Genomic DNA, 27,029 nt, shown 5'->3' with positions numbered 1-27,029 from the left:
TGAGCACCACGTTTAGTAATCTGATTAACATGTAGGCAGATAAAAGCAAAGATGCAGGCTTCACATTCATGTTGTAAAGACCTCCAAGGATTAAGTCAGGTGTGGTGGCTTAAGCCTATAATCCCAGCACTCTGGGAGGCCAAGGCAGGTGGATCATGAGGTCAAGAGATGGAGACCATCCTGGCCAACATGGTAAAAACCCCTCTCTACTAAAAATACAAAAACTAGCCGGTGTGGTGGCGAATGCCTGTAGTCCCAGCTACTCGGGAGGCTGAGGCAGGAGAATCACTTGAACCCAGTAGGCAGAGGTTGCAGTGAGTTGAGATCAAGCCACTACACTCCAGCCTGGTGACAGAGCGAGACTGTCTTAAAAAAAAAAAAAAAAGACCTCCAAGGATTAGTAAGAACGTAGATAAGCAGTCCCCACAGTAACTCAAATAGAAAAATCTGCAATCAAGGTGGAGAAACCAGTTGGAAAAGTATTTGCCAAGAGCTCTTGAGTTTGGCTAGTGACAACTGTAGACAACTTTTTTGGAGTACATTGTGGTAAATAAGACTGAGGAACTGATTGTATGAAGAAGACACTACTCTTCCCTAGCACCTAAGTGACTTACTTTCTTCCCTCTTAATTTGTTTTAATCCAGCTTCAAACACTGATTCAGGAGACTGACCCTGGTGCAGATTATCGCATTGATCGAGCTTTGAATGAAGCTTGTGAATCTGTAATCCAGACAGCCTGCAAACACATAAGATCCGGAGACCCAATGTAGGTTATCTTATCCATGGTATTTATCCATATTGTATTTTACTTGGCAGCACAAGGAACATTCCTCCAAATGACTTTTGGGTGGTTTGAGATCTTCACTGAAATTTTGTTGAACAGGTTGAACATATACCAACTTTTAGTAAAACTACTATTGGAATTGAAACCTAGGATCTGCCTCATCCATGATATAAAGACCCTAGACCTAGTATTGTGATGGTGTTTATTGACAGTGACTGAGCATATATGGACTTGCATATTAGGTTATTGAATAATTTTATATAATGATCAGATAAAAATGAGAGAGAGAAACACTCAGATATGTGACACATACTTTGGCACGCTGTAGTTTTCCGCCTAGTTGTATACTGACTCATTGTATACATTGGCTACTGTAATCATCAGAAAATACTTGAGGTCGGACACGGTGGCTCCTGCCTGTTATCCCAGCACTTTGAGAGACCGAGGCAGGTGGATCATGAGGTCAAGAGATCAAGACCATCCTTACCAATATGGTGACACTCCATCTCTGCTAAAAATACAAAAATTAGCTGGGTGGGGTGGCCTGCACCTGTAGTCCCAGCTACTTGGGAGTCTGAGGCAGGAGAATCACTTGAACCTGGGAGGTAGAAGTTGCAGTGAGCTGAGATCACGCCATTGCACTCCAGAAAACAATATGTGGTAATGGACAAAATGAATACTAGAGTTGCATCCAAGATCTAGAAAAGCTGAATAAATGCTATATTAAAGTATTAATTCTTATACTTTAGTTTTATTTTTTATTATGTAAAAACAGCTCTTAAACCATGGCTGGGTGCAGTAACTCATGCCTGTATAATTCCAGTGTTTTGGGAGGCCGAGGTGAGAGGATCACTTGAAGGCATGAGTTTGAAACCAGCCTGGGCATTAATAGCTAGGCAACATAAAAGTTTTTAAAATTAGCTGGCATGGAGGCATATGCCTGCAGTCCCCTCTACTTAAGAGGTTGAGGTGGGAGGATTTGCTTGAGCCCAGGAGTTCAAGGTCACAGTGAGCTGTGATCTACCACTGCACTCCAGCCCAGATGACAGAGTAAAACCCTGTCTCAAAAAAACCAAACCAAAACAAAACCAGCTGCAAAATAAGAACAGCTTCCGGCGGGTGGAGGGGGGTGGAAAAAAAAAGAACAGCTTCCTTATTCTGCAAAAATTTTTGTAGCCAGCAGTTGGCCATACCCAATAAAGAAGTGAATATAGTCCACGTTTATCTCATTCTGCTGTGCAAGAACTCCTGTTGTTCGTGCTGTGGTAGAGAATTATAAAATTAGATTCTTCTTTTAAAGCTTTCTATGTGGTTAAACACACTTAAAACTAATTAAGAATATTTACTGGCTGGGCACAGTGGCTCACACCTATAATCCTAGCACTTTGGGAGGCCGAGGCAGGCACATCACCTGAGGTTGGGAGTTTGAGACCAGCCTGACCAACATGAAGAAACCCCATCTCTACTTTAAAAATGCAAAATTAGCCTGGCGTAGTGGCACATGGCTGTAATCTCAGCCACTTAGGTGGCTGAGGCAGGAGAATCGCTTGAACCTGGGAAGCGGAGGTTGCGATTAGCTGAGATCGCACCATTGCACTCCAGCTTGGAGAACAAGAGCGAAACTCCATCTTAAAAAAAAAAAAAAAGAAGGAATTTTTACCGCTGTAAAAATAACCACATCAACCAAAAAGGGGTTTGGGGACAGGGAAGAAGGAAGAACTGCTGCAGTTGAAAGTAAATTAAGATACTTACCAGTTAAGCTTTTCTGGGTCCTGATTTGAACAAACTTGTAAAAATAATAATAATAATTGAAATAATTTGAAAACTAACAGGATGTTACATGATAGCAAAGTTTTTAAAATAGTTTCTTGGTGGTGTGTTAATGGTGTTAAGTTCTTATATTTTAAAGAAACATGCTGAAATATTTACAAATGAAATGGTAAGAGTATCTGGGATTTTGCTAGAAAATATCGGCAAAGGGGCCTAGAGTTGAAACAGACCTGGCTGTAGATTGATAAAGTAATGGGGAGGGAATGTGGCTGTTACATGATTCTCTACTTCTGTGTGTACTGGAAAGTTTTCATTACCAGTTAAAAATACAGCAGCTGCACACTGCCCCTGTGCATGCAGAGTCTTTTTTATTTTTTATTTTATATATATATATATATATATATATATATATATTTTTTTTTTTTTTTTTTTTTTTAAGATGGGGTTTCACCCTGATGGCCAGGCTGGTCTTGAACTCCTGACTTCAGGTGATCCACCCACCTCGGCCTCCCAAAGTGCTAGGATTACAGGCATGAGCCACCGCACCCGTCCGGATGCAGAGTCTTAAGTGCTGAGTGGCTCTGAAGTTGATAGAAGACATAATCACTGTCAGGTTCAGTTAATTTGAGTGATTCTCAGAAAAATAAATCCGATTTGCCCTAAGAAAATAGCTAAAAGGCTTTTTCTACAGACCAGGGAAATATTATGTAGACATCGAGTTCTGGAAACTTCTGTTACAATTTTACTCATTTTATGGCTAGGATTTTGTCATGCTTGATGGAACATTTATACACAGAGAAGATGGTGGAAGATTGTGAACACCGTCTCTTAGAGCTGCAGTATTTCATCTCCCGGGATTGGAAGTGAGTATTTTGAAGCCAGAGTAAATGTATTGCCTCAGCCTGTTCTCCTGTGTAGTCATAATTACCTGTATTTATTAAAATAATCAGTAGGAAACTCTTTTTGTTCAGTTTTGGGACAGCTAACACACTCCAGTCTCCTGAAAAAGACTATGCTTTATCACTTTCAGAACATAATCTAAAAGCAGAGTGAGCCTGCTCCCAGTCTGTACCACACATCCTTGTTTACCACTACGTTGCAAGTCAGGGTCAAAATGTTTCTGATACCACAAAGATCTGTCTGGAAAGAATGATGGCACCTGTGGGGGTGGCAGAAGCACCTTCAGATACGTCTCTAAGAAGATAATAATGCACTTGTATTTTTATTGATTTGCAATGGATATGGGAATTTGTTTTTATTTCTTTATTCAAAGTTATTAAGTCTATCTTAAGAGGTTTTTGTCAATAAGTGACAACTTGATTCTCCAATTTCTTTCTCATTCTGTTAACACAAAGTGATGGGAATGGGAGGACAAAATAGAAGGATCTGTATTACAACCAGAATCACTGAGTTGTTCATTGGCTGTCATTCCACCCCCTTTCCTTGTCTTACTTTCTCACCCCACCTCCAAAGCAGCCAGTACTGGATCCGACTGCTTCTCTAGCTTTTCATGTTCAGTGGCTTCTCCATTCGGTTGTTAAGCCACCATGGTATGGTAGTTAACTTTTTTTTGTGATTAATATATATTTTGGCCAGGCACAGTGATTCATACCTATAATCCCAGCACTTTGAGAGACCTAGGCAGGAGGAAAGCTTGAAGTCAGAAGTTTAAGGCCAGCCTGGTCAACATAGCTAGACCTTGTCTCTACAAAAACTGACAATAATTAGCCAGGTATGGCAGTGTGCGCATATAGTCCTGGCTACTCAGGAGGCTAAAGCAGGAGGATCACATGAGCCCAGGAGCTCTAGGTTACAGTGAGCTGTGGTTATGCCACTGCATGCCGACAGTGAGACCCTATCTCAAAAAATGTGTGTGTGTGTGTGTGTGTGTGCGTGTGTGTGTGTGTGTGTGTGTGTGTTTTGCCCTCACACTTTACTAGAAAGAGATTACCTGAAGATTCAATGTATTCTCATTTCTGTTTCTTCAAATTAGCTCTGGAAAGGACCACAGAAAGCTGGGCTGTAATTTCCCTTTGCTTACCCAGGCCATCTAAACCTAAATAGTCTACTGAGTGTATTGCCTTAATCAAAATCGCATTTTCTCGTTCTTCCTTAATTCCTTCCCCCCAATAAAAAAGTGCTTCGTAGTTACTTATTAAATATTAGCTCTTCATGGTTACTCATTAAATATTAGCTTTTTTCTCCCATTAAATAGCCCTCTACCAAAGTTAACAATATAATATGGACAGAATTAAGCATGCCCTGGTCTGATTTGGAGAAGCAGCAGGCTCATTGTCTAATCCACTGTGTCCAGATTCAGAGTTAAATGTCAAGGCTTATACATTGATAAGCACCCTCAAGTAAACCAAAAAGATAACCACCTTACCTTACACAGGAAGAAGAGAGAAAATTGAATAGGAGACTATCTTGCCATTTCCTGATCATACTGAGTCTAATATATTCCATAGGATTGAATTTCATTCATACTTAGAAAAAGGCATTTAGTAAAAAGTATTAAGTAAGAAGTTGTGAATTGCCTGGTGTTTGGCTACAACCCTAGTTTTCTGTTTTCAACCAGGGCATGTGAGTGCTAAGTCTGTTCTTAAAATGTTAGGTATCTAATACAGCCAAGATAACATCTTTGAAGGAGAATTTAAATCTTCTGTAGAAGTTTAACAGACCTGTAGAAGTTTATCCTCCTCCCCAGGTCTCCCACAGTGCTAACTAGTTTGTGTTCATTAAGAACAGAATTCGGCCAGGCGCAGTGGCTCAAGCCGTAATCCCAGCACTTTGGGAGGCCAAGGCGGGTGGATCACGAGGTCAAGAGATTGAGACCATCCTGGTCAACTTGGTGAAACCCCATCTCTACTAAAAATACAAAAAATTAGCTGGGCATGGTGGCACGTGCCTGTAATCCCAGTTACTCAGGAGGCTGAGGCAGGAGAATTGCCTGAACCCAGGAGGCGGAGGTTGCGGTGAGCCGAGATTGCGCCATTGCACTCCAGCCTGGGTAACAAGAGCGAAACTCCGTCTCAAAAAAAAAAAAAAAAAAAAAAAAAAAGAACAGAATTCATGGCGGGGGGGGTGGGGGGGTGGGTGGGTGCAGTGGCTTATGTCTGTAATCCCAGCACTTGGGGAAGCCAAGGCAGGCTGACTGCTTGAGCTCAGGAGTTTTGAGACCTGCCTGGGCAACATAGTGAGAGCCTGTCTCTACCAAAAATACCAAAAAATAGCCGGGTGTGTTCCTGTTGCTCCAGCTACTTGGGCAGCTGAGGTGGGAGGATTGCTTTCAAGTCTGGGGGCAGAGATTGCTGTGAGCCAAGATAGCGACACTGCCCTCCAGCCTGGGTGACAGAGAAAGAGACCCTGTCTCAGAAAAAAAAAAAAAAAAACAAAGAATATACTTTTACATATCTTCTGTCTCCACAACCCTGGAAGTGATTATCAGTGAATATACAAGCAAGCACCTCATAAAAACCCTTAGCCTGTGTTAGAACGAAATTTCTATTAATTAGTGGTTATCTTTTAACTCTTAACCTTATAGGCTGGACCCTGTCCTATACCGCAAGTGTCAGGGTGATGCTTCTCGTCTTTGCCACACCCATGGTTGGAATGAGACCAGTGAACTTATGCCTCCTGGAGCTGTGTTCTCTTGTTTATACAGACACGCCTACCGCACTGAGGAACAGGGAAGGAGGGTATGCAGTCAATATTGACTTCATTTCTTCTTACTATCATTTGTTTTTTTAGTTGTTTGCTGTATATTCTTATTTCAATCGTCTTAGGAAAACTTTTTTAGACTATTTTGTGGGGAAAAGGTTCTACACTTCTAGAAACTTTTTCATTCTATTTTTAGGGGAGAAGGTTTTCTACACTTCTAGAAACTTATTTTTTAGACTATTTTGTGGGGAGAAGGTTTTACACTTCTAGAAACTTCTTCATTCTATGAGTGTACCTAGAATTGCCCTACCAGCTTCTATCATCTGATTTTATGTTTTTAACAAAGTAGGTGGGGGAAGATTTTCAGATTTTTTTCTTTAAATTCCCAAAATCTGAATCACAAATGGACAATTAAATTCTGCTGTCCTAACTTTATTTAGCTTCAGAGATCCACTGGAAGCTTTTAGCCAGGCCACAAATGGCTTTTACGCTTCTGTTCTTGGCAGCCGAACACATTCGCATTGTCTGCCCATGAACCGGTTGGAACAGAAACCTCCATACCTCAGTCTCCTGGTATTTGTCTGCCCCAACTTCTGCCTTTTGTTGGGATGTTTGTGTGGGAGCATCGGCTGCTTCTCCGGGTACACTGACATGTGCTTGTTCTCCAGGATGGCTTTCTCTCCCTTCTGAGACACTCCATTGTCAGTCCTCCCTTTCTTTGTTCCAGAGAATAGAGATGGTATCACCTCTCATCCATCCTTAGAAATAATACCCCTTCTGAGCTTAATGCAAAAGCCCGGCTACCTCTAATTCAGAATGAGGGGACTCAGAAGGAAATGGCATACTTCAGTTGCTGCACCCTAATCCAGTGTTTATACTGCTGTGTAAGAAAATATGGCAATTTGTTGTGACTGTTTTTTTTTTCTGTCTCATATAATGAGCCTCTCATTAACCATGGGGACTCCCAAATCCTGGCATCTTTCTAGTCACTGTAGTGACTGGGAAGTAGGAGGTTTCTTCTCTTTTAAATAAGAAAGAGTTGGAGTCTGGGTGTTAGTTTTCTTTTCTTTTTTTTAATTGAGGTGAAATTCACAGAACATAAAAGTAACTTTTTTTTTTTTTTTTTGAGACAGACTCTTGCTCTGTCGCTGAGCCTGGAGTGTGCTGGTACAATCTTGGCTCAGTGCAATTTCTGCCTCCTGGATTCAAGCAATTCTCCTGCCCCAGCCTCCCAAGTAGCTGGGATTAAAGGAGCCTGCCATCATGTCTGGCTAATTTTTTTTCCTTTTTGTATTTTTACTATAGATGGGGTTTCACCATGTTGGCCAAGTTGGTCTCGAACTCCTGACCCCAGGTGATCCTCCCACCTCAGCCTCCCGAAGTGCTGGCATTACAGGCGTGAGCCACCGCACCCAGCCAAATTAACCATTTTAAAAAGAAAAATTCAGTGGCGTATAGTACATTTATAGCGTTGTATGGTCCATCGTATCTATCTAGTTTCAAAACATTCCATGACTCCAAAAGGAAACACCATGTCCATTAAACAGTTATTCTCCGTCCCTCCTGTCCCAGGTAAGCTGCCCTTTTTTTTTCTTTTTTGCAAGAGAGACTGTACGTGTCAATAACAGCTTTCTCATGGCCCTTGGAAAAATACTAGTTTTCACCTGTGCTAATTCTGCATCACTCATTTAGAAGAGTCCAGTCTTGTCTCATAATAACTGTTGTGTCTACATTTGCCTGCTTTTTCTGATTTATGTCAGTTTGAACTCAGTTCTCCTAAGTCAAGTATATATGCTGTCTTGAATTGGATCTGACCTTCTACTTGGCATTCATAGACTGGCAAATTAGTTTTGCTGAACAAACCAACAAACACAAAACTTTCAACTAACCTAGTCTGAATGAAGCCAGTTCACTTTTATCAGGATACTCTCATAAAAGAATGTTTTTTATATGGTATGTTAGAAACTGTTGAATATAGATAATCGCATTCCTAAAGATAAGGCCTTTTTGAAGCCTCCTGCAACATTTAATTTTTATTCTGGAAGATATTTGAGGTATAAAATTTGGGAGATAAAATACAGGATTATTTGTTAGTTTCCTCATAACAGGCTTATCTCATATCTTTGTGTTTTTGTTTTGTTACCTTTCAAGTATTTAGCTCATTTTTTCTCATGCAGCTCTCACGGGAGTGCCGAGCTGAAGTCCAAAGGATCCTACACCAGCGTGCCATGGATGTCAAGCTGGATCCTGCCCTCCAGGATAAGTGCCTGATTGATCTGGGAAAATGGTGCAGTGAGAAAACAGAGACTGGACAGGTAGGTGACATTGCTTTCTATTTATCTCATAGTAATGATGATCTTAATGTTTAATGTTTTATCCAGAGTACAAACACCAGAAAATCCATCTCTCTTTACCTTACAGATGTGATTTGTTGTATTAGTCAATATTTTCTGTAGAAGAAATTCTTAGGAAAATTTTCTCTTTGGTCTGTGTATTAGGAATAGTTGGCAGCTAGTTTGTCTTTGCATTATGATTATTGTATTTTGTAATTGATTATTTTCCCTCCTCCTATTGCTTCTTAAAATGTCTAGAGCCAAAGATATGGCCTGCCTCTTGCAGGTATATAAGATTTCATAGTAGGCATTTTTGTAGTAAGCTTACTACTGCCTCCATTTCATATCCTCTTAACATGTTTTCCTTTCCTTTTTGTTCCTCATCTTTACTCATTTCACTCATTTTTAATTCATTTTCTCTGTTAAGTTCTTTTGAGATAAGCAGGGTGGAAATCTATGCGTACGTGAGTACTGGTCTGCATGAAGAGTGGGCATGCCCTGGAACAGGCCCACAAAATACGTAGAAATGGATTTTTTTCTTATCTGGTTGGCAAAATCGAAGCTTAGAAAAGCCAAATCTATGTATTTCCTTACCTGAAATTCAATTCGTTTCATTATATAGCCTCTCCATGTAGGAGCAGGCCCTAAGAATTACCTGCCTGCTGTGATTGCCTCCTTAGTACTATGTCCTAGTCTAAGGGAAAGAAGGAAAGATGCATGACTACATGTTACGTGGGAAGCTAGCATGCCTTCCATCTGAAAGCAGGATACTCAGCAGTAGAATAGCTGCATGTTTAAAGCCACATAAATACTCAAGGAACTCAGGTTTCCAGGTTCCATTTGTACCACTACAAAACCTCTTCTGGAAGTAGTGTGAAAAAGTCACACATACTGGAGTTGGATGTGTTAAAGAAGAAACGTGGTTGCCCACTCAGGTCTGTTGAGCATAGGAGTATCATTTTCAGCAGTCTTGCTACAATTCTGTTGGGTTTATTATTAGAAAATGCCAATAGTTGAGCTTTCTGTTTCCTCTGTCCAATGAAGCAAGGGATATGATAATTTGGAATTCCAGAAAACAGTTTCCTTTAGAACTCCCAGTAAAGTAAATTTTAGAAAGCTGCCCTACATTGCAGCCTATTGTGGAGAAGCTATACTTAAGGATTTTTTTCTTTTTTTGACAGAGTTTCACTTTGTCACCCAGGCTGGAGTGTAGTGGCATGATCTCGGCTCACTGCCACCTCTGCCTCCTGGGTTCAAGCAATGTTCTTGCCTCAGCCTCCTGAGTAGCTGGGATTGCAGCACCGGCCACAATGCCCAGCTAATTTTTGTATTTTAGTAGAGATGGGGTTCCACCATGTTGCCCAGGCTGGTCTCCAACTCCTGAGCTCAGGCAACCTGTGTATCTGGCCTCCCAAAGTACTAGGATTACAGGCATGAGCCACTGTGCCCAGCCAGGATTCAGATCCCATTAATAGGATCTTTCTCTTAGCTATTTATTTTACCCCCAAAAGTTCGGTGCATTTTCCTTTAGTTTTTCTTCTTTTTTCCTCCTCCTCCTCCTCCTCCTCCTCCTCCTCCACCTCCACCTCCACCACCACCTCCTCCTCCTCCTCCCTTTCTTCTTTCTTCTTTCTTCTTCTTTCTTCTTTCTTCTTTCTTCTTTCTCCTCCTCCTCCTCCTCCTCCTCCTCCTCCTCCTCCTCCTCCTGTTGCTTCTCCTCCTCCCCCCCACCCCCCAATCATTCTGGCTGTTCTGTAATTCCCACAGCTCTCTCCTTCTCATTCTGATTCTGATTCTGAAACAGAGCGATTCTTGCAGAATAGTCAGTAAGTTAAACTTGATCCTTTAACGAAGCACTTTGCTGAGAAATAGCTGTTGATATGCTTTGGGAAAGTGAGCTGATGTTATACTTGAAACCTCTAAACCTCTAAAAGGAATAGTAATAGACTAGTGCTACAGATAGTTCCAGCTTGGTTTCCAAAGCCCAGACAAGATAGCTTTTAGGTACCTAAACCCTAGTGTGTTCACTTGTTTTCCTTCAGAGGATCCTTTTGATGTGTACTGGAGTTAGAATCCCATATCTGACTTACAGGAGTTATCAGTTCTATCCTGTGTTCTGGACCCCCAATCCCCAACTACTTTTTGCCAATAAAGAGTCTTAAAATAATCTGTGCTCTTCACTGTGAATTTGTCTGATGATCATTAATAAAGTGTGTATTTAAAATGTGAGGTAAAAGGTTATCAAAGCACAGATTCAAAATGGAATCAAGGCCTGACAAGGTTTTTAGACTTTGTTTCTCCTTGCACTAGTAAAGTTGGCCTTCTGAGGGATTTGCATGGCTCTTTTTTTTTTTTTTTAAGATGGAGTTTTACTCTTGTCACCCAGGCTGGAGTGCAGTGGCACGAACTTGGCTCACTGTAACCTCCGCTTCCTAGGTTCAAGCCATTCTGCTGCCTCAGCCTCCCGAGTAGCTGGGATTACAAGCACCCACCGCCACGTTAGCCTAATTTTTTTATTTTTAGTAGAGACAGGGTTTCGCCATGTTGACCAGGCAGGTCTCAAACTCTTGACCTTAGGTGATAGGCCCACTTTGGCCTCCCAAAGTTCTGGGATCAAGTATGAGTCACCATGCCTGGACTTTGCGTGGCTCTTGTACCCACTTGGCCCTCATAACCACCCTGCTATATCAAGTAATTATCTTTCCAACATTCTTAGTCTGGAGGATTAAACAAAGCCTTTGTGTTCTGTTCAGTGAAATAGTTTTAAAAAGAAGAGAAAGGGCCGGGTGCAGTGTCTCACACCTGTAATCCCAGCACTTTGGGAGGCCGAGGTGGGCAGATCACGAGGTCATTTCCAGACTAGCCTGGGCCAAAATGGTGAAACCCCATCTCTACTAAAAATACAAAAAAATTAGCTGGTCATGGTAGCAGGTGCCTGTAATCCCAGCTACTCAGGAGGCTGAGGCAGGAGAACAGCTTGAACCCTGGAAGCGGAGGTTGCAGTGAGCTTAAATCATGCCATCGTATTCCAGCCTGGGCAACAGAGCAAGACTCCATCTCAAAACAAAAAAAACAGAGAAAGGACCACTGAAAAGGGAAGTCATGACACTGGTATCTGTACTTACATTTCCCTTATTCATGTATGCGACTAATAAATGCCAGTTGTTTGCCTTTATATTTGTAGGAGCTTGAGTGCCTCCAGGACCATCTGGATGACTTGGTGGTGGAATGCAGGGATATCGTTGGCAACCTCACCGAGTTAGAATCAGAGGTAAGTGGTATGCAGCTTAGTCATTGGAGGAGAGTGGCTGCCAGCAGCCTGGCCTTTTGTGCTTGGTTCTACTGTTTCTAGATTCCTGAGAGTGCAGATTCTCTGTCAATGAAAAGAAGCCTATCGGATTCTCCCTATTTGCTTTATAAAGAAGTATATTGTGTTGCTTTGTGAACTCCTTCCCTCATTTCTCTAGAACAACTTCTATACAGCCCTTTTGGTTTCCTTCATAAATTAGATTTATCACCATCATTAGACCTGCCTTTGTTTCCCCCCTAAGATAGCAACTGTACTTCAAATCACTTAATCACATTCAAGAGCAATCTACAGATTCCCCTTCTCTTATCCTGTGCTCTTTTAGTTAGGTCATTTGGTAGTATTTGTGTGTTTCAGAGCATAAAAGCTGGGGACTTCCAGTAAACATGAAGATTGAATACATATGTTTATCCCGGGTTCCATCCTGAAACTCCCTAAAATATTAAAAATGGGATTAGAAACCCTCATAAAGCATTGGCACATTCTTTAGAAATTCAGAAGAGGGCAGCTAAAAATGTTAAAGTTGTTTTATGGGGGCAGAAATCAGAGAAGTGGGGAACTACCGTTTTGTCGTTAACCTTTTAGTACTATTTGAATTGTCATAATTGGCATTATGTAAAGTTACATTTCTCAACCAGTTCCTTTTTGCTTTCTAGTTTTCAGAAGTTGGTTGCCTTCTCTCATTTTATCATCTCTCACATTATCATTGTCATCATGGACTTACGAGAGCAGTCTGGGGTGTATAGCTCTTTAAAGGAAGGTGTTCTTTCAGGAGCTAGTGCTACATGGGTTTTTCTCCTTAAAGGCATTATTAGTATGTGTTCAGCAGAAACAGTGGTTTGGCATCTGCTTTGAGGGCAGTGCTCTAGCTTATGAGCTTATAAACTGAAGATGGATATCAGTTACCACTATTTTCATTTCGAACTGCTTAGCATTTTGGAAAAATCTCCAAAAGCTTTGCATATTCTAATGTCATTACTAAATTTGTTTTTACCTCACTTTTCTTAATTCTGCCTTCTCATTTGTTCAGGCAGAAAGGGAATATGCCTCTAAAAATTTGCCTTTCAAAGTATAACAGAGGAGCAGGTCTTTATTTATTCTGGGGCTGTCTACCTCAAATACTAGAATCGTTTGCAAAAGTACGTATTAGATTATTTGCCCATCAAATATTACTGATTCAGAAAGAGAAACTGCTCCTCCTCCATCCTGGCTCTTTCTAAAGTAGAATTATTAATATATTTAATCTTCTACAGGATATTCAAATAGAAGCCTTGCTGATGAGAGCCTGTGAGCCCATAATTCAGAACTTTTGCCACGTAAGTAATGTCTGGAGGAACAAGGGTTAAAAACAGAAACAGATTCACAGGGACTCTGCCCTGAGTATCTCAGACTCATCTCTGTCTTCAGCATATATTACTCTTGAATGACAGCCAGCTTTGACAAGTTAAAATTTAAAATATAAACAGTCCGGGTGTGGTGGCCAACACCTGTAATCCCAGCACTTTGGATCTAAGGAGAGTGGATCACTTGAGCCCAGGATTTCAAGACCAGCCTGGGCAACCTCGCAAAACTCCATCTCTACAAAAAATTAGCTGGGCGTGGTGGCACATACCTGTGGTTCCAGTTACCGAGGGGCAGAGGTGAAAGAATCACTTGAGCCCAGGAAGTCAAGGCTTGCAGTAAGCCTTAAATGCACCATTGCACCAGCCTAGGCAACAGAGTGAGACCCTGTCTCAAAAAAAAAAAAAAGTAAACAAGATCAAGAGAGAGGTGCCACCATCCTGGAGCCATGTTTGATTAGCCTTTGCAGGTAAGCAGGTATGTGGCTAGCAGCAGTTATTGAGATGCCTTTTTTTAAGAAGAGATGGAATAGTGAAGCCCCTGTTAGTAGTATGGCAGAGTTGATTCCAATGCATCAGCCTAGGAACTGTTAGCATCAGTCCAGGAAATGTTAGCAGTAATAGTGGCTCTTCCTTCCAGTTGTCTCCCAGTACCTCAATATTGACTGAATTCTGATTATTTCATATTCATTTATTGAACTGCTAAATTACGAGAGTGAAAAGTACACAGAAACTATTGGGATCTGACAGTTGGGAGGCTGTGTTAGAGATTATCCCAAAAGCTAGCTGCTGACATCATACAAGGAAAGTTTAAAAAAAAAAGTGTGTAGGCTTGTCTCATGCAGAATATGCCACTGAATGTATTTCTCAGGCTTATTTTGATACAATTTATGGTGTGTCTTTTTTATTTTTTATTTTTATTTTTTGTGAGGGCCTCTAGAATCAACGCTGCTTGCATTTATTTAGGACTGGGCTAAAGTTTTGTTCATTAATTGTTACCAGTGAAGTGTAAATGTGTGCTGTCTTCCCTAGGATGTGGCAGATAACCAGATAGACTCTGGGGACCTGATGGAGTGTCTTATACAGAACAAACACCAGAAGGACATGAATGAGAAGTGTGCCATCGGAGTCACCCACTTCCAGCTGGTCAGTGACACCTAGCTGCCGATTTCCAATCATAGCTGCCTGGACGGTGACTGAATCTCTTCCTTTTTTGGAACATCAGAGGACCTCTGATGTTCTGTTAAAAAAACATTTTTTCCAGCTGGGTGTGGTGGCTCATGCCTGTAATCTCAGCACTTTGGGAGGCCGAGGTGGGTGGATCACTTGAGGTCAGGACTAGCCTGCCCAACTTGGTGAAACCCCATCTCTACTTAAAATACAAAAAAATTAGCCAGACGTGGTAGTGCTTGCCTGTAATCCCAGCTACTGGGAAGGCTGAGGCAGGAGAATCACTTGAACCTGGGAGGCAGAGGTTGCAGTGAGCTATCACACCTCACTGCACTCCAGCCTGGGCGACAGAGCAAGACTCTGTAGATAGGTAGGTAGGTAGGTAGATGGGAAGACTGTCTCTGGGTGGATGGACTGATGGACTCTGTCTCCAGGTAGATAGAAAGATACATATATATATAGAGAGAGAGAGAAAACGCACTCAAGACTCTGCAGATGGATGGATGGAGGATGGACAGATGGAGAGAGAGATGGCGAGACTCTGTCTCCAGATAGATAGACAGGTATAGATAAATCGATAGATAGATTAGATTAAGAGATTAAGATAGATATAGAGAGATAGATAGCCAGCCAGCCTACCCACCCAGAGCTGACATTTGAGTAAGATAGTTTGAGCTTTTTATAGTTACCACATGTAACTACAGGAAGTGTTTCTGGTATAGCAAGGGCTTCCTTCTGAGGAAGATGAAATCTGGTCAGCTGTGTTAATTGACTCCTTGTTAGGGCACACAGCCTGCCTGACTGTGCATTCAGCAAGTGTTGAGTGTCTCTGAAGTCGAGTTACTGGGGGACAGTGGTGAGATGGATGAGCCCCTTGCCCTTGTGGACTCTAGATTCTAGTAAGAGAAGATACAAAAGCAAGTGTGCAAATAAATGGATAATCTTGGGTGGTTCTAGAAAGAAAAAGCAAAGCAGAAAAAGGGGCTGGAGTGTGAAGAAGAAAGGGGGCTCCATAAAGAGGTACTTGAATAGAAACCTGAAAGAATAGCAGAGCAAACCATGCAAAGGACTGAGAGAAGAGTAATTTAGACAGAGGGAACAGCGTGCGTGTGACTGGAATGACCATGAAGCCAGTATGCCTGTTTTGGGGGAGTACTGGAGAGATTAGCAGGTCGTGGTGTCTCAGGTGTAGAGCAAGCCACACAGGGTCTTGTCAACAGACTTGTGAGGGCTGTATGAAACTTGTCCCCTACCACTACTGACTACAACTTGCCACAGAACTTCCAACTTTCTTTTCACCCTTCAGGTGCAGATGAAGGATTTTCGGTTTTCTTACAAGTTTAAAATGGCCTGCAAGGAGGACGTGTTGAAGCTTTGCCCAAACATAAAAAAGAAGTATGTAGATTTTAATTGTTTCATTCCACTTTCCCAAAGTCCCTCTTAGCTCCTGAATGAATATGTGAGATGTCAGGCAGCCCTCCTGCTGCCTGGTGGGGTTGGCTCTGAAGGCCTCCTGCTCTCTCCTTTGATACTGTTACAAACACTTGGACTGTCTAGACAGAGCATCTGGCAGTGGTAGGTGTCACGTGGAGATCCCGTAGGCTAAAGGAGCATTTTTAATTGTTCCAGGTAAGGCCATCTGACTGATGAAGCAGGGATGAATTGTGTACTTAGAGAAGCAGGGTGCAGTGTGAGTGAAAGAGGCGAATTGACTTCTTCCATGCATCGTCCCATTATGTCATCTCTTCTAAGATGCAGCAGTTTTTGTACTTGGTTAGATACTTAGTGAAGAAACAGAATCTTTATTCATTTAAGAATTAGATCTTGGCCAGGCATGGTGGCTCACACCTATAATCCCAGCACTTTGGGAGGCCGAGGCAGGCGGATCATGAGGTCAAGAGATCAATACCATCCTGGCCAACGTGGTGAAACCCCGCCTCTTAAAAAAAATTTGTACCAGTGGATGAATGTTTTGTTTAAAAAAAAAAAAAAAAAAATTAGGCCTTAATGAGGAAATTGATAAGCTTTTTCAGCATGGCTGCCCAAATTCTTCCACGTTGATCTTTGAAAGGCACATTTCTAGAACACTTGCCCTCATATAGAGCAAGTTTCATAGCAGGTCAAAGGCACAGTCCTGGAGTTAAGAGCAGCATTTCTCTGTGGTCAGATGTATTTAAGAGAAGTTTTGAACTGTCCTTGCACACATGTGCCCTCTCTGGCTTCTCCAGTCAGCAGTATAGTCAGCGTTCAGGCTGCTGCCTGCCTTTCATGACACCCACAGTCAAACTGCACCTTTTAGCACCCTGAAAAAAATATGCATACAGCAAAGACATTCCCCAAAAGGGCGTCCTGAATTCTTAGTTAATGACGTGACCCCTGCCCCAGCGAGGCTCTCAGGTCATCTGCCCTTGCGTGGCTTCAGCTAGCTTCAAGCTTCTCCTTTTACTCACAGGGTGGACGTGGTGATCTGCCTGAGCACAACTGTGCGAAACGATACTCTGCAGGAAGCCAAGGAACACAGGGTGTCCCTGAAGTGCCGCAGGCAGCTCCGTGTGGAGGAGCTGGAGATGGTAATGCCTCCCAGCCTCTGCTCCCAGAAACCACAGTGGGCCAGGGCTAGGAAAGCTGGGGAGAGGCTAGGACAAGGGGGAGGCTTTTAGCCACTACTGTGAGGGTTGAGACTTGAAGTCTTGTGCTAAAGTTTTACCATATGACCATTAACTTGCTGTGTCCTTTTTATTTTCATTGATAAAACCTTTCTTACCACACATGACAGGAAGTCCAACTGTAAGACAGGCTCTAATTAAGCATGCGATCCAGTCACTGGATCAATAATGTCCTTGGGGACTGCGCACAGGTGGCTCACGCAGGTAATCCCAGCACTTTCGGAGGCCAAGGCAGGTGGATTGCTTAAGGTCAGGAGTTCGAAATCAGCCTAGCCAACATGATGAAACCCTGTCTCTACTAAAGGAGATTGGGGCCAGCATGGTGTGGCTCATGCCTGTAATCCCAGCATTTTGGGAAGCTGATGCGGTCGAATCACTTGAGGTCAGGAGTTCAAGACTAGCCTTGCCAACATGGCAAAACCCGAACTCTACCAAAAAGACAAAACTTAGCCAGGTGTGGTGGCACATGGCTATCATGTCAGCTACTCAAGAGACTGAGGCAGGAGAATTGCTCGAACCCAGGAAACAGAGGTTGCAGTGAGCCAAGACCATGCCACTGTACTCCATCCTGGATGACAGAGCAAGACTCTGTCATTAAAAAAAAAAAAAAATGCTTACTTCAAGCTGGAAGGTTTGGTCTCTAACTTTGAGTCTGGCTCTTTAATTAAAGTAATAATAAAAGTAGAACCCTGTGTTTATATAGTGGTTTTGACTTTCCAAGTGATTTTCACATCTCGCAGCAATCCTTTGAAGGACTAGATATGGTGTTTCAGGGTAGATGTGGCTTTCTATTTTGCAAAGAAGGTCCAAGACCATGCAGCTAGTTGGTGACAGAATTGAAAGTAAAGCCTGATTCTCTTGCTGCAAGGCCACTTTGCTGTGTAGAAGACAGGGTCACTAGACAAGATGCAGTCACCAGATAAGTCTATAGAACATTTGACATCTCCACCCTAAACCAAGCTCACCTTTCCATGCTGACTCCTTCATGCAGACAGAGGACATCCGCCTGGAGCCAGATCTGTATGAAGCCTGCAAGAGTGACATCAAAAACTACTGTTCCACTGTGCAGTATGGCAATGCTCAGGTAACCTTTTGCTTTTGTTTATTTATATATTTATTTTCTTTTTAATTTTTTTCTTTTTTCTTTTGCTTTTATTTTTTAATTGTAAAATAATTTGAAAGTAACATTTAATCTTTTCTCAAAAGCTGGTGCCCAAAAGAGGGTTACTTTGTAGTCATTAAGTTTTGGCTATTAAGACAGGACCCATCTCATCCCATCCAACCTAATCATCCATTCTTAAGCTACACCAGGCTGTTTTTTCCATATCTTCACCTTCACTCCTCTCTAATTCATTTTCTTCCTTTTTTCAGATTACCTCATCCTTCCCTACCTTGTCTGCCTAGTAAACTCTTAATGATCCTTGGGATGCGTCGTCCTCTGTAGCCTGCCCAGCGCTCTGCACCTCCAGAATTAACCATTTTCTCATTGTGTTCCCATTGTACACAAGTTCTTAATTAGAGGTCACATCAGAATCACCTAGGACACTTTTTTTTTTAATACACAGAAACAGAACCCTATCCAGAATTGCCAGGAGTGAAATACAAACAAGTGATTTTTTAAAAAATGTTCTCCTTATGACTCAGCTACCTCTTCTAGTTAAGGGCCATGGGGCTCTAGCCTTTGAGATAATTCCTTCATTGTCCTCTTGTATCTACTGTTGCGGATGCAAAGTCTGATGTCAAGTTTGTGTCTCATTGCTTTGTTTGGTTTTAGAGTCTTTGCTTTATCTGTAGTGATCTGTAATTTCACTGTGATGTGATTAGGTATGGTTTTTGTTTTTGTTGTGCTCATCCTGGTTGGCTCTTGCAGTCACAATCTATGTCTTTTTTCATTTCTGGGATAGTCTCAATCATTGTTCTGTCACATGTTGCTTTCCCTTTCCTTCCTTCTGGAACTCCTGTTTTAGACAATTGGAGCATCTGAGTCCATCTTCCATGTCTCTCTCGTTTTTTTTTTTTTTGAGACAGAGTCTTGCTTTGTTGCCAGGCACCAGGCTGGAGTGCAGTGGTGCAATCTCGGCTCACTGCAATCTCCGACTCCTGGGTTCAAGCATTTCTCCTGCATTAGTCTCCCAAGTAGCTGGGACTACAGGTGTGTGCCTGTACATGCCTGGGCATTACCATGCCCAGCTAATTTTGTATTTTTTAGTAGAGATGGGGTTTCACCATGTTAGCCAGGATGGTCTCAATCTCTTGACCTTGTGATCCATCCATCTCGGCCTCCCAAAGTGCTGGGATTACAGGCGTGTGCCACCGTACCCAGCCCCCATGTCTCTTTAACTTTTCTTTGGCACTTTTCATTTCTTTGGTACTACATTTTAGGTAATTATTTGATTTTCTTTCCCACCTTATAATTTATTCTTCAGTTCTGTCTATTCTGACACTACCAATCAGGTTTTGTTTTCCATTTCCTAAATTTCTCATTGCTTCTTTTCATAACCATCTGTTCTTGATTCTTTCTTACTGTTGGCTTCTGTGTTGTTCTAAGGACTTTAAATGTATTTTAAAATTCTTGTTTTGATTGCTCTATCACACCTTTCCCTCAGTTTTTGAGTCCTTGGTTCATTTTATTTATGACCTTTCTTATGATATTAGTGTTCCTCAACTAGTTAGTGATTCCTGGTCATGTCTTGAGGATTTCCCAGATATCTGATGGCTTCCTGCTATAGCCCAGCTGCTGCACCTTCCCATCTGCCTTCCTTCTTTCTTTTCATAATATCTAAAGGTTTAGTGTAGGGAAGGGAAAATTTCAGGATATACTTAATTCACTATCTTAAAATTCATCTCACGACAATTTATGCTTTTGTATTTTGAGTGATAACTCATCTTTTTTAAAAATTATATTTGTTTACATAAGTTTGCCATGTGCAGCTCTGAATTTATGAGGCTAAGAATTGGGTCTAATTCATAACTAGCATCCAATAGTCTTTCTCAGGTGGTAAATAGTGGGTTGAATTGAACCTCCTGGCTTGTACCTGCTGTCTAGTTGGGGCTGTTGGCTCTGGGAAAATGCAGATAGCCTATTGTGTGCTCCAGAAGGAATCTAGACAAGAAGCAACTCTGGAAGGTGGAAGAAACCGGATACCCTGGGCGTGTTTCTTTCCCGTTAGACTCCAGCGCACCCTGCCAGTCATACTGGGTTTTTATCCAGTTGAGTTTGCTGTCAGCTCTAAAGTTGTAAATCTCTAAACATAATTCTCCTTGGTGAGAAAATCCAGATTCCTATTGCCTGGGAATTAGAAATGGATAGAGAAGTGGGAGGCACACTGGAACCAAATGCTTCAGTCAAACAGGTGGATAATCAGTCCCTAACATCGCTCAACTTGATTGTAACTCTTATGCTGTAGATTATTGAATGTCTGAAAGAAAACAAGAAGCAATTAAGCACCCGCTGCCACCAGAAAGTATTTAAGCTACAGGAGACAGAGATGATGGACCCAGAGCTAGACTACACCCTCATGAGGGTCTGCAAGCAGATGATAAAGGTGAGGGGCCAACACCAAAGGCCGGGCACAGGGGAGCAACAAAACAACAAAGCACAAACAACCACAGCAACTTCCTCAGTCCCAGCTTTCTCTCAGTGTGGTCCTTAGACCAGCAGCAGTGGCCACAGCACCCCTGGGAACTTGCAGATTCCTGGGCTGAACTAGAAGCTCTGGGAGTAGAGCACAAAGCTTCTTAATAGCCTCCCCAGGGGATTCTGATGCAGGCTCAAGTTTGGAAACCACAGAGCTGAGAAAACTGACCTAGCTTTGTCCTGAGACACAAGTAAATAGATGTGCAATAAATAGATGATTGGTTTTGAGGACAACTCCAGGTAGCTATACTGAGAAAGTGACCATCTAGTGTTCTGATCATCCATCTGCCACACTCAGATTTTTCTGTTCTACAGATTGTTTTGCTTCATTCCCTCCTTCACCAGATGTTCTCTGCATCAGGGCTGAGCTGATTACCTAGATGTCAGTTCCTTGATCTAGCCACACACATAAGGAGACTCAACTCAAGGTTCAGATGGGCAAGGTGGCTCACGCCCATAATCTCAGCACTTTGGGAGGCCAAGGCGGGAGAATCACCTGAGCTCAGGAGTTAGAGAGCAGCCTGGCCAACATGGTGAAACCCCGTCTCAACTAAAAATACAAAAATTAGCCTGGTGTGGTAGTGCGTACCTGTAGTCCTAGCTACTCAGGAGGCTGAGGCAGGAGAATCACTTGAACCCCGGAGGTTGAGGCTGCAGCTGCAGTGAGCTGAGATCGCACTGCTGCACTCCAGCATGAGCAACAGAGCAACATTCTGTCTCAAAAAATAAAAAAAAAAAATTAATTTAAACTCAAGGTTCTAGCTCCTTTATTTCAGCTTTCCTTTAAATTAAAATGCTACTTTTTACACTATCAAATAACATCCAGAGAGAATTTGGAATTTACAATGTAAATCTTTTTAACTGGCCTGTTGAAATTGAGTCATATGGAAATGTCAGGCTCTGATCTGAGAGCGCTTTGTAAGATTTTCTAAAAGTCAGTGAGCAATCCCTGTCCCCGTAACAAGATGTCAGCAGATTATAATCACATGTTTTAGAGAACTAGAAACAGAACCAGGAAGAGAGGCTCAATGCTCAATTGTCTCAACTAGGGTGTATCAGACACTGTGACACTTGAAGACTTGTGGATTTGCAGAACAGAGATGGAGTTTATTACTAGTCCAAAACTAATCTCTGATTTAATGGACAGCAGTAAGTGTACAGGGCCCTAGTTCTTTACTGCTTGGTAGGATTATAGCCCTTTAGTTAAAATGAACCAGTGAGTCCTTACCCCACATCCTTATTCATATTGGTTAGTGGAGAATTCCTAGGTTTTCCCACAGGACTTGGGTGGATAGGGCTTGAGGGCTACACAGCCACCTGGTACAGTGTTACATTCATGCTTAAATAATAAGTAGGTTCCTGAGATGTCATTTAACTTAACATCGCCTTCTAGATAGGAAACCAGTCCCATGCCAAAGTAAGAACCAGTGAGGTAGTGAAAAGAAATGTGAGAAATACAGTAGAGAATGCTTGTTCAGGCTTAGCTGCTCCTCTTGTACCATACGACACCTTCAGGCTGCTGCTTTCATCAGCTTTCTGATAGACGTTATGGGTGATCACAGGCTAGTCCAAGTGCAGTGGTGTTTACAACTAATTGAGCACAGCCAGTACAGATTTATTTGTTCCTTCTACACCTATGTTGCTGCACTTGATCATCCTTTAAAAAAAAAAAAGTGGCAAGGAAATGGTGGCTCACGACTATATCCCAGCACTTTGGGTGGCAGAGGCAGGCAGATCACCTGAAGTCAGTAGTTCAAGACCAGCCTGGCCAATATGGTAAAACCCCATTTCTACTAAAAAAAAAAAAAAATAGAAAAATTAGCTGGGGGTGGTGACACACACCTGTAATCCCAGCTACTCGGGAGGCTGAGGCAGGAGAATCACCTGAACCCAGGAGGTGGAGGTTTCAGTGAGCCAAGATCGCGCCACTGCACTCCAGCCTAGATGACAAAGCAAGACTCTGTCTCCCCCCTAAAAAAGCGGTTGCAGATGAGTTAATTGCCGTATTTGGATAGCTGTTTTTATAAAACTGTTTTCTTTGCAGAGGTTCTGTCCAGAAGCAGATTCTAAAACCATGTTGCAGTGCTTGAAGCAAAATAAAAACAGTGAATTGATGGATCCCAAATGCAAACAAATGATAACCAAGCGCCAAATCACCCAGAACACAGGTAAGAGCTTGGCTTGGCTCTCCTGGCCCCGTTGAGTATCTTAAAAGGAATTCAGTGGCTGTAGCGTGACCTGATCAAACTCCTGGGAATTTGAAGGGAGGAGTCTGAGTGTAAGCAGGAGACTTCCTTTTCTGAGGAGCATCCAGAAAAACGGAGGGAGAGTCAGGGGAGAGAGGAGGCCAGAAGAACCAGAAAACTGCCCTTCAAGAACGTTCAGAAGAAATCAGGGCCAGCATTCCTTGGAAGGAGAAATCTAGAAATTCAATAAAACTTGATGAGTGTGGCAGGAGAATGTATGGGTAACCTAGTTCGGAACAGAGACATTTCAACTCTGAGTTGGAAGACTTTGTAACTTCGTGGGCACAGTGAGTTGGATATTGTATTTCCTTCTAAGTATTCTCAAAAATATCTGTTACGGAGAAGGTTGCTGATGTCTGCTTGATTTTTCTGAGGACTCCTTACCTTAGACTGTTGGAATCCCCGTGAAACCCCTCAGAGTAGAAAGATTCCTGAGGACCTCCAGAAGTACTCATTAACTAAATCATATTGTGATTAAAAACAGTGTAGTGAGAACTCAGTAAATGTTTATTGAATAGACAGATTCATGGTTGTAGTCATGGTCATTGACATAATATGCTCCCTTTAGGAAGGTGGATATCTAAAAATGTGTGAATCCAAGGTGGAATATTTGTCACCCACTCTCTGCTTTCTGCTCTAGATTACCGCTTAAACCCCATGCTAAGAAAAGCCTGTAAAGCTGACATTCCTAAATTCTGTCACGGTATCCTGACTAAAGCCAAGGATGATTCAGAATTAGAAGGACAAGTCATCTCCTGCCTCAAGCTGAGATATGCTGACCAGGTAAACTGGCCTGGGCTCTCTACAAAGGTATATTTATGGAGCCTCTATCCCTGGGAATTTTCTCTTTTGAAATCCCTAGCTTGTTCTGGTTTTCCAAAAACCTTTTTCATATCTTCCCCAAGCCGGTGGGGCTAAGGGGCCAGATCAGAAGCAGACTTTTTTTTCTTCTTCTTTTTATTTTATTTTTCTCGTGTCCTGCTTTTGCATTTTCTGATCAGCCAATGTATCCTCCCTTTGTCACAAGCAGCGCCTGTCATCAGACTGCGAAGACCAGATCCGGATCATTATCCAGGAGTCCGCCCTGGACTACCGCCTGGATCCTCAGCTGCAGCTGCACTGCTCAGACGAGGTGGGATTTGTTGCAAAGTTGGTTGCACACGGAGCCACTCAGAGAAGTTTTCACTGGAGAAAAGTTGTTTGCTTTCTTTCCCTTCAGTCCTGAATAATCTGTGATGAATTGAAGGCTGTCTTCTAGGCTCTCCATGGTCTGCGTTCCTGTTCTCTGTAACACTGAATTCTATTTGGTGTTAGTCCTGACACTGTACAGCATTGGTTGCATATTTCTCTATTGAATGAGGGTATTCTTTCATTATAGTTTTCCTTGTAAATTTGTTCTTCCCTTCTCCTTATTCTGTATGGTCAACTCAGAATACCCCAAGACTTCCCAAAAAGATAAAAGTACTTCCAGCTGGGCACAGTGGCTCATGCCTGTAATCCAGTACTTTGGGAGACTGAGACGGGTAGATCACTTCAGGTCAGGAGTTTGAGAACAGCCTGGCCAACACGGTGAAACTTCATGTCTACTAAAAATACAAAATTAGCCTGGCGTGGTGTTACACACCTGTAATACTAGCTTCTTGGGAAACTGAGGCAGGACACCACTTGAACCCAGGAGGTGGAGGTTACAGTGAGCTGAGATGACACCACTGCACCCCAGCAACAGAGCAAGACTCTGTCTCCAAAAAAAAAAAAAAGGCACTTCTATAATGGCTGTAAGGGAGTGCCCATCCTTGGAATTTATTGGACTTCTTAGCTAGAAGAAAAAGACCATGTGTACAGCCCTGTTCAACATATGTCAGTTTCAGGAGCTCATAGCAAAAGCTGTACAAAAAAGCTTCCTCATAAAACTGTCCAAAGAAAGGTAAGGTTTTTGACCAGCACAGTGGCTCATACCTGTAATCCCAGCACTTGGGATGCCAAGGCAGGTAGATCATGAGGTCAGGAGATTGAGACCATCCTGGCCATAGTGAAACCCCATCTCTACTAAAATACAAAAAATTAGCCAGGCGTGGTGATACTGCACACCAGCCTAGGAACAGAGCAAGACTCTGTCTCAAAAAAAAAAAAAGATTAGGATTTTTGTCTTTGCTGTGGGCTGTGGGCTGTGTTTCTCAACCCCTGTGTATGTGTGCATGTATGTGGGTGTGTGCATGTGCACACTTTCTCAAGTTGTGAATCTGGGTTAACCCTGAACCTATGTGAATGTCGAGTGTTTGCTTTCCATATTTTATTTGGTTATATAACCTTGCTTCTACGGAATCAAGTAGCAGCCTTCTTTTTGACAAGTCCTGAGATCTGACTCCAGTCTCAGTGTTGACAGCGTAGATACAACATTTATTGATTTTCCATTCGGTGTGCTAGTCCTTGTGAAGAATGAAGCCTGGCATCCAATACAGGAGGAGGGGCATGAAACCCACCAGGAAGCTGTTTGAGATGAGGTCTGGCACAGGTGTGGGAGGATCATCAAACTGACATGTTTAGAGACCAAGGATTCTGGTGATAGCAGTGCCACCACCCCTGGCTTGTAAAACAGCAGTGGACCACTAAAGAGGGGCACAGATTCCTCAGTTTCCAGTGCTGATTGGAATCACTGGACCCATCTGCTTTTGAGACTGTTGGTTCAGGCTGGGTGTGGCAGCTCACATCTATAATCCCAGCACTTTGGGAGGCCAAGGTGGGAGGATCACCTGAGGTCAGGACTTTGAGACCAGCCTGGCCAACATGGCAAACCCCCATCTTTACTAAAAAAAAGTCTGTCAGGCATGGTGGCACATGCCTGTAGTCCCAGCTGCTTGGGAGGCTGAGGGAGGAGAATCACTTGAACCTGAGAGGCAGAGGTTGCAGTGAGCCCAGGTCACACCACTGCACTCCAGCCTGGGCAAGAGAGCTTGACTCTGTCTCAAAAAACAAAACAAGACAAAACAAACCTGTTGGTTCGTTTCTGTGCTCAATGGGATGGCTTTGTGTTTTGTGTCTCCTGAACAGATCTCTAGTCTGTGTGCTGAAGAAGCAGCAGCCCAAGAGCAGACAGGTCAGGTGGAGGAGTGCCTTAAGGTCAACCTGCTCAAGATCAAAACAGAATTGTGTAAAAAGGTAACCACCGTCACCTTGTTTTCCTCACTACATTTTCTTTTCTTCTTCTTCTTCTTCCTTTTAATACTGTAGTCTGCCTACTTTGGTAACAAAACTAAAAATCTAAACCTTCTGCCCACCACTCTTTTCTTGCTATTCCTTCTTACCAAATTTTCATTTGGTTCTTGACTGCTCATCTCCTATAATGTGAATATTCTTTTCACATGTACTAATTACACATGACTGTGTGTCATCCCCATGACTAGATCATTGTTTAAAGATACTGTGAGTATAATACCAAAGCCAAGTGCCAGTACCAATGTTCCAAGTGTCAGTAAATGTTCCACATTCATAGAAATCAGTGAAACTAGTTCATTTCAGAAATGTCATATAAAAACATTTTTCCAAATATGACCACTAAGCATACATTATCTTGCAAAATTGAAGGTGAAATAATTTACTTTATCTTTTTTTTTTTTTTTTGAGTTGGAGTTTCGCTCTTGTTACCCAGGCTGGAGTGCAATGGCACAATCTCGGCTCAGCACAACCTCCGCCTCCTGGGTTCAGGCAATTCTCCTGCCTCAGCATCCTGAGTAGCTGGGACTACAGGCACACGCCACCATGCCCAGCTAATTTTTTGTATTTTTAGTAGAGACGGGGTTTCACCATGTTGACCAGGATGGTCTCCATCTCTTGACCTTGTGATCCACCTGCCGCGGCCTCCCAAAGTGCTGGGATTACAGGCGTGAGCCACTGCACCCGGCCCACTTGATCTTTTTTTAAAAAAAAAAAAAATAGCCTTTTATAAAAGAGTTTCGTTGATGTCATTATGGAATCATTGAATATTGTATGCAGATTTTTTCATCTGCTAAAAATGTTTCTGATTCCACATTGTCTGAGGAATGGTGGGAGTGGGTGAAAGCTAGATCCATACATTGTCCTCTTCCTCCTTTATCATCACATCTTCCCATATAACTTTGG

General features: G+C 42.4%; 1 protein-coding gene across 1 annotated transcript in view; it reads left to right on the top strand.

Moving 5' to 3' along the window:
* GLG1 (golgi glycoprotein 1) overlaps window positions 1-27,029 on the top strand; it is a 171,283-nt gene that overhangs the window by 132,550 nt on the left and 11,704 nt on the right. The window contains exons 9-23 of the mRNA XM_035281841.3: window positions 645-766; window positions 3,316-3,417; window positions 6,099-6,252; window positions 8,392-8,529; window positions 11,732-11,818; window positions 13,108-13,170; window positions 14,227-14,340; window positions 15,671-15,759; window positions 16,817-16,934; window positions 18,022-18,114; window positions 20,438-20,575; window positions 22,712-22,835; window positions 23,554-23,696; window positions 23,944-24,045; window positions 25,962-26,069. Of these exons, the coding sequence (XP_035137732.1) occupies window positions 645-766; window positions 3,316-3,417; window positions 6,099-6,252; window positions 8,392-8,529; window positions 11,732-11,818; window positions 13,108-13,170; window positions 14,227-14,340; window positions 15,671-15,759; window positions 16,817-16,934; window positions 18,022-18,114; window positions 20,438-20,575; window positions 22,712-22,835; window positions 23,554-23,696; window positions 23,944-24,045; window positions 25,962-26,069 (1,695 nt within the window). The remainder of the gene's footprint in view (window positions 1-644; window positions 767-3,315; window positions 3,418-6,098; window positions 6,253-8,391; window positions 8,530-11,731; window positions 11,819-13,107; window positions 13,171-14,226; window positions 14,341-15,670; window positions 15,760-16,816; window positions 16,935-18,021; window positions 18,115-20,437; window positions 20,576-22,711; window positions 22,836-23,553; window positions 23,697-23,943; window positions 24,046-25,961; window positions 26,070-27,029) is intronic.

The sequence above is a fragment of the Callithrix jacchus genome, chromosome 20 (assembly GCF_049354715.1).
Source record: "Callithrix jacchus isolate 240 chromosome 20, calJac240_pri, whole genome shotgun sequence".
NCBI classification, from domain to species: Eukaryota; Metazoa; Chordata; class Mammalia; order Primates; family Cebidae; genus Callithrix; species Callithrix jacchus.
This window is presented reverse-complemented; position numbering and strand designations above follow the sequence as displayed.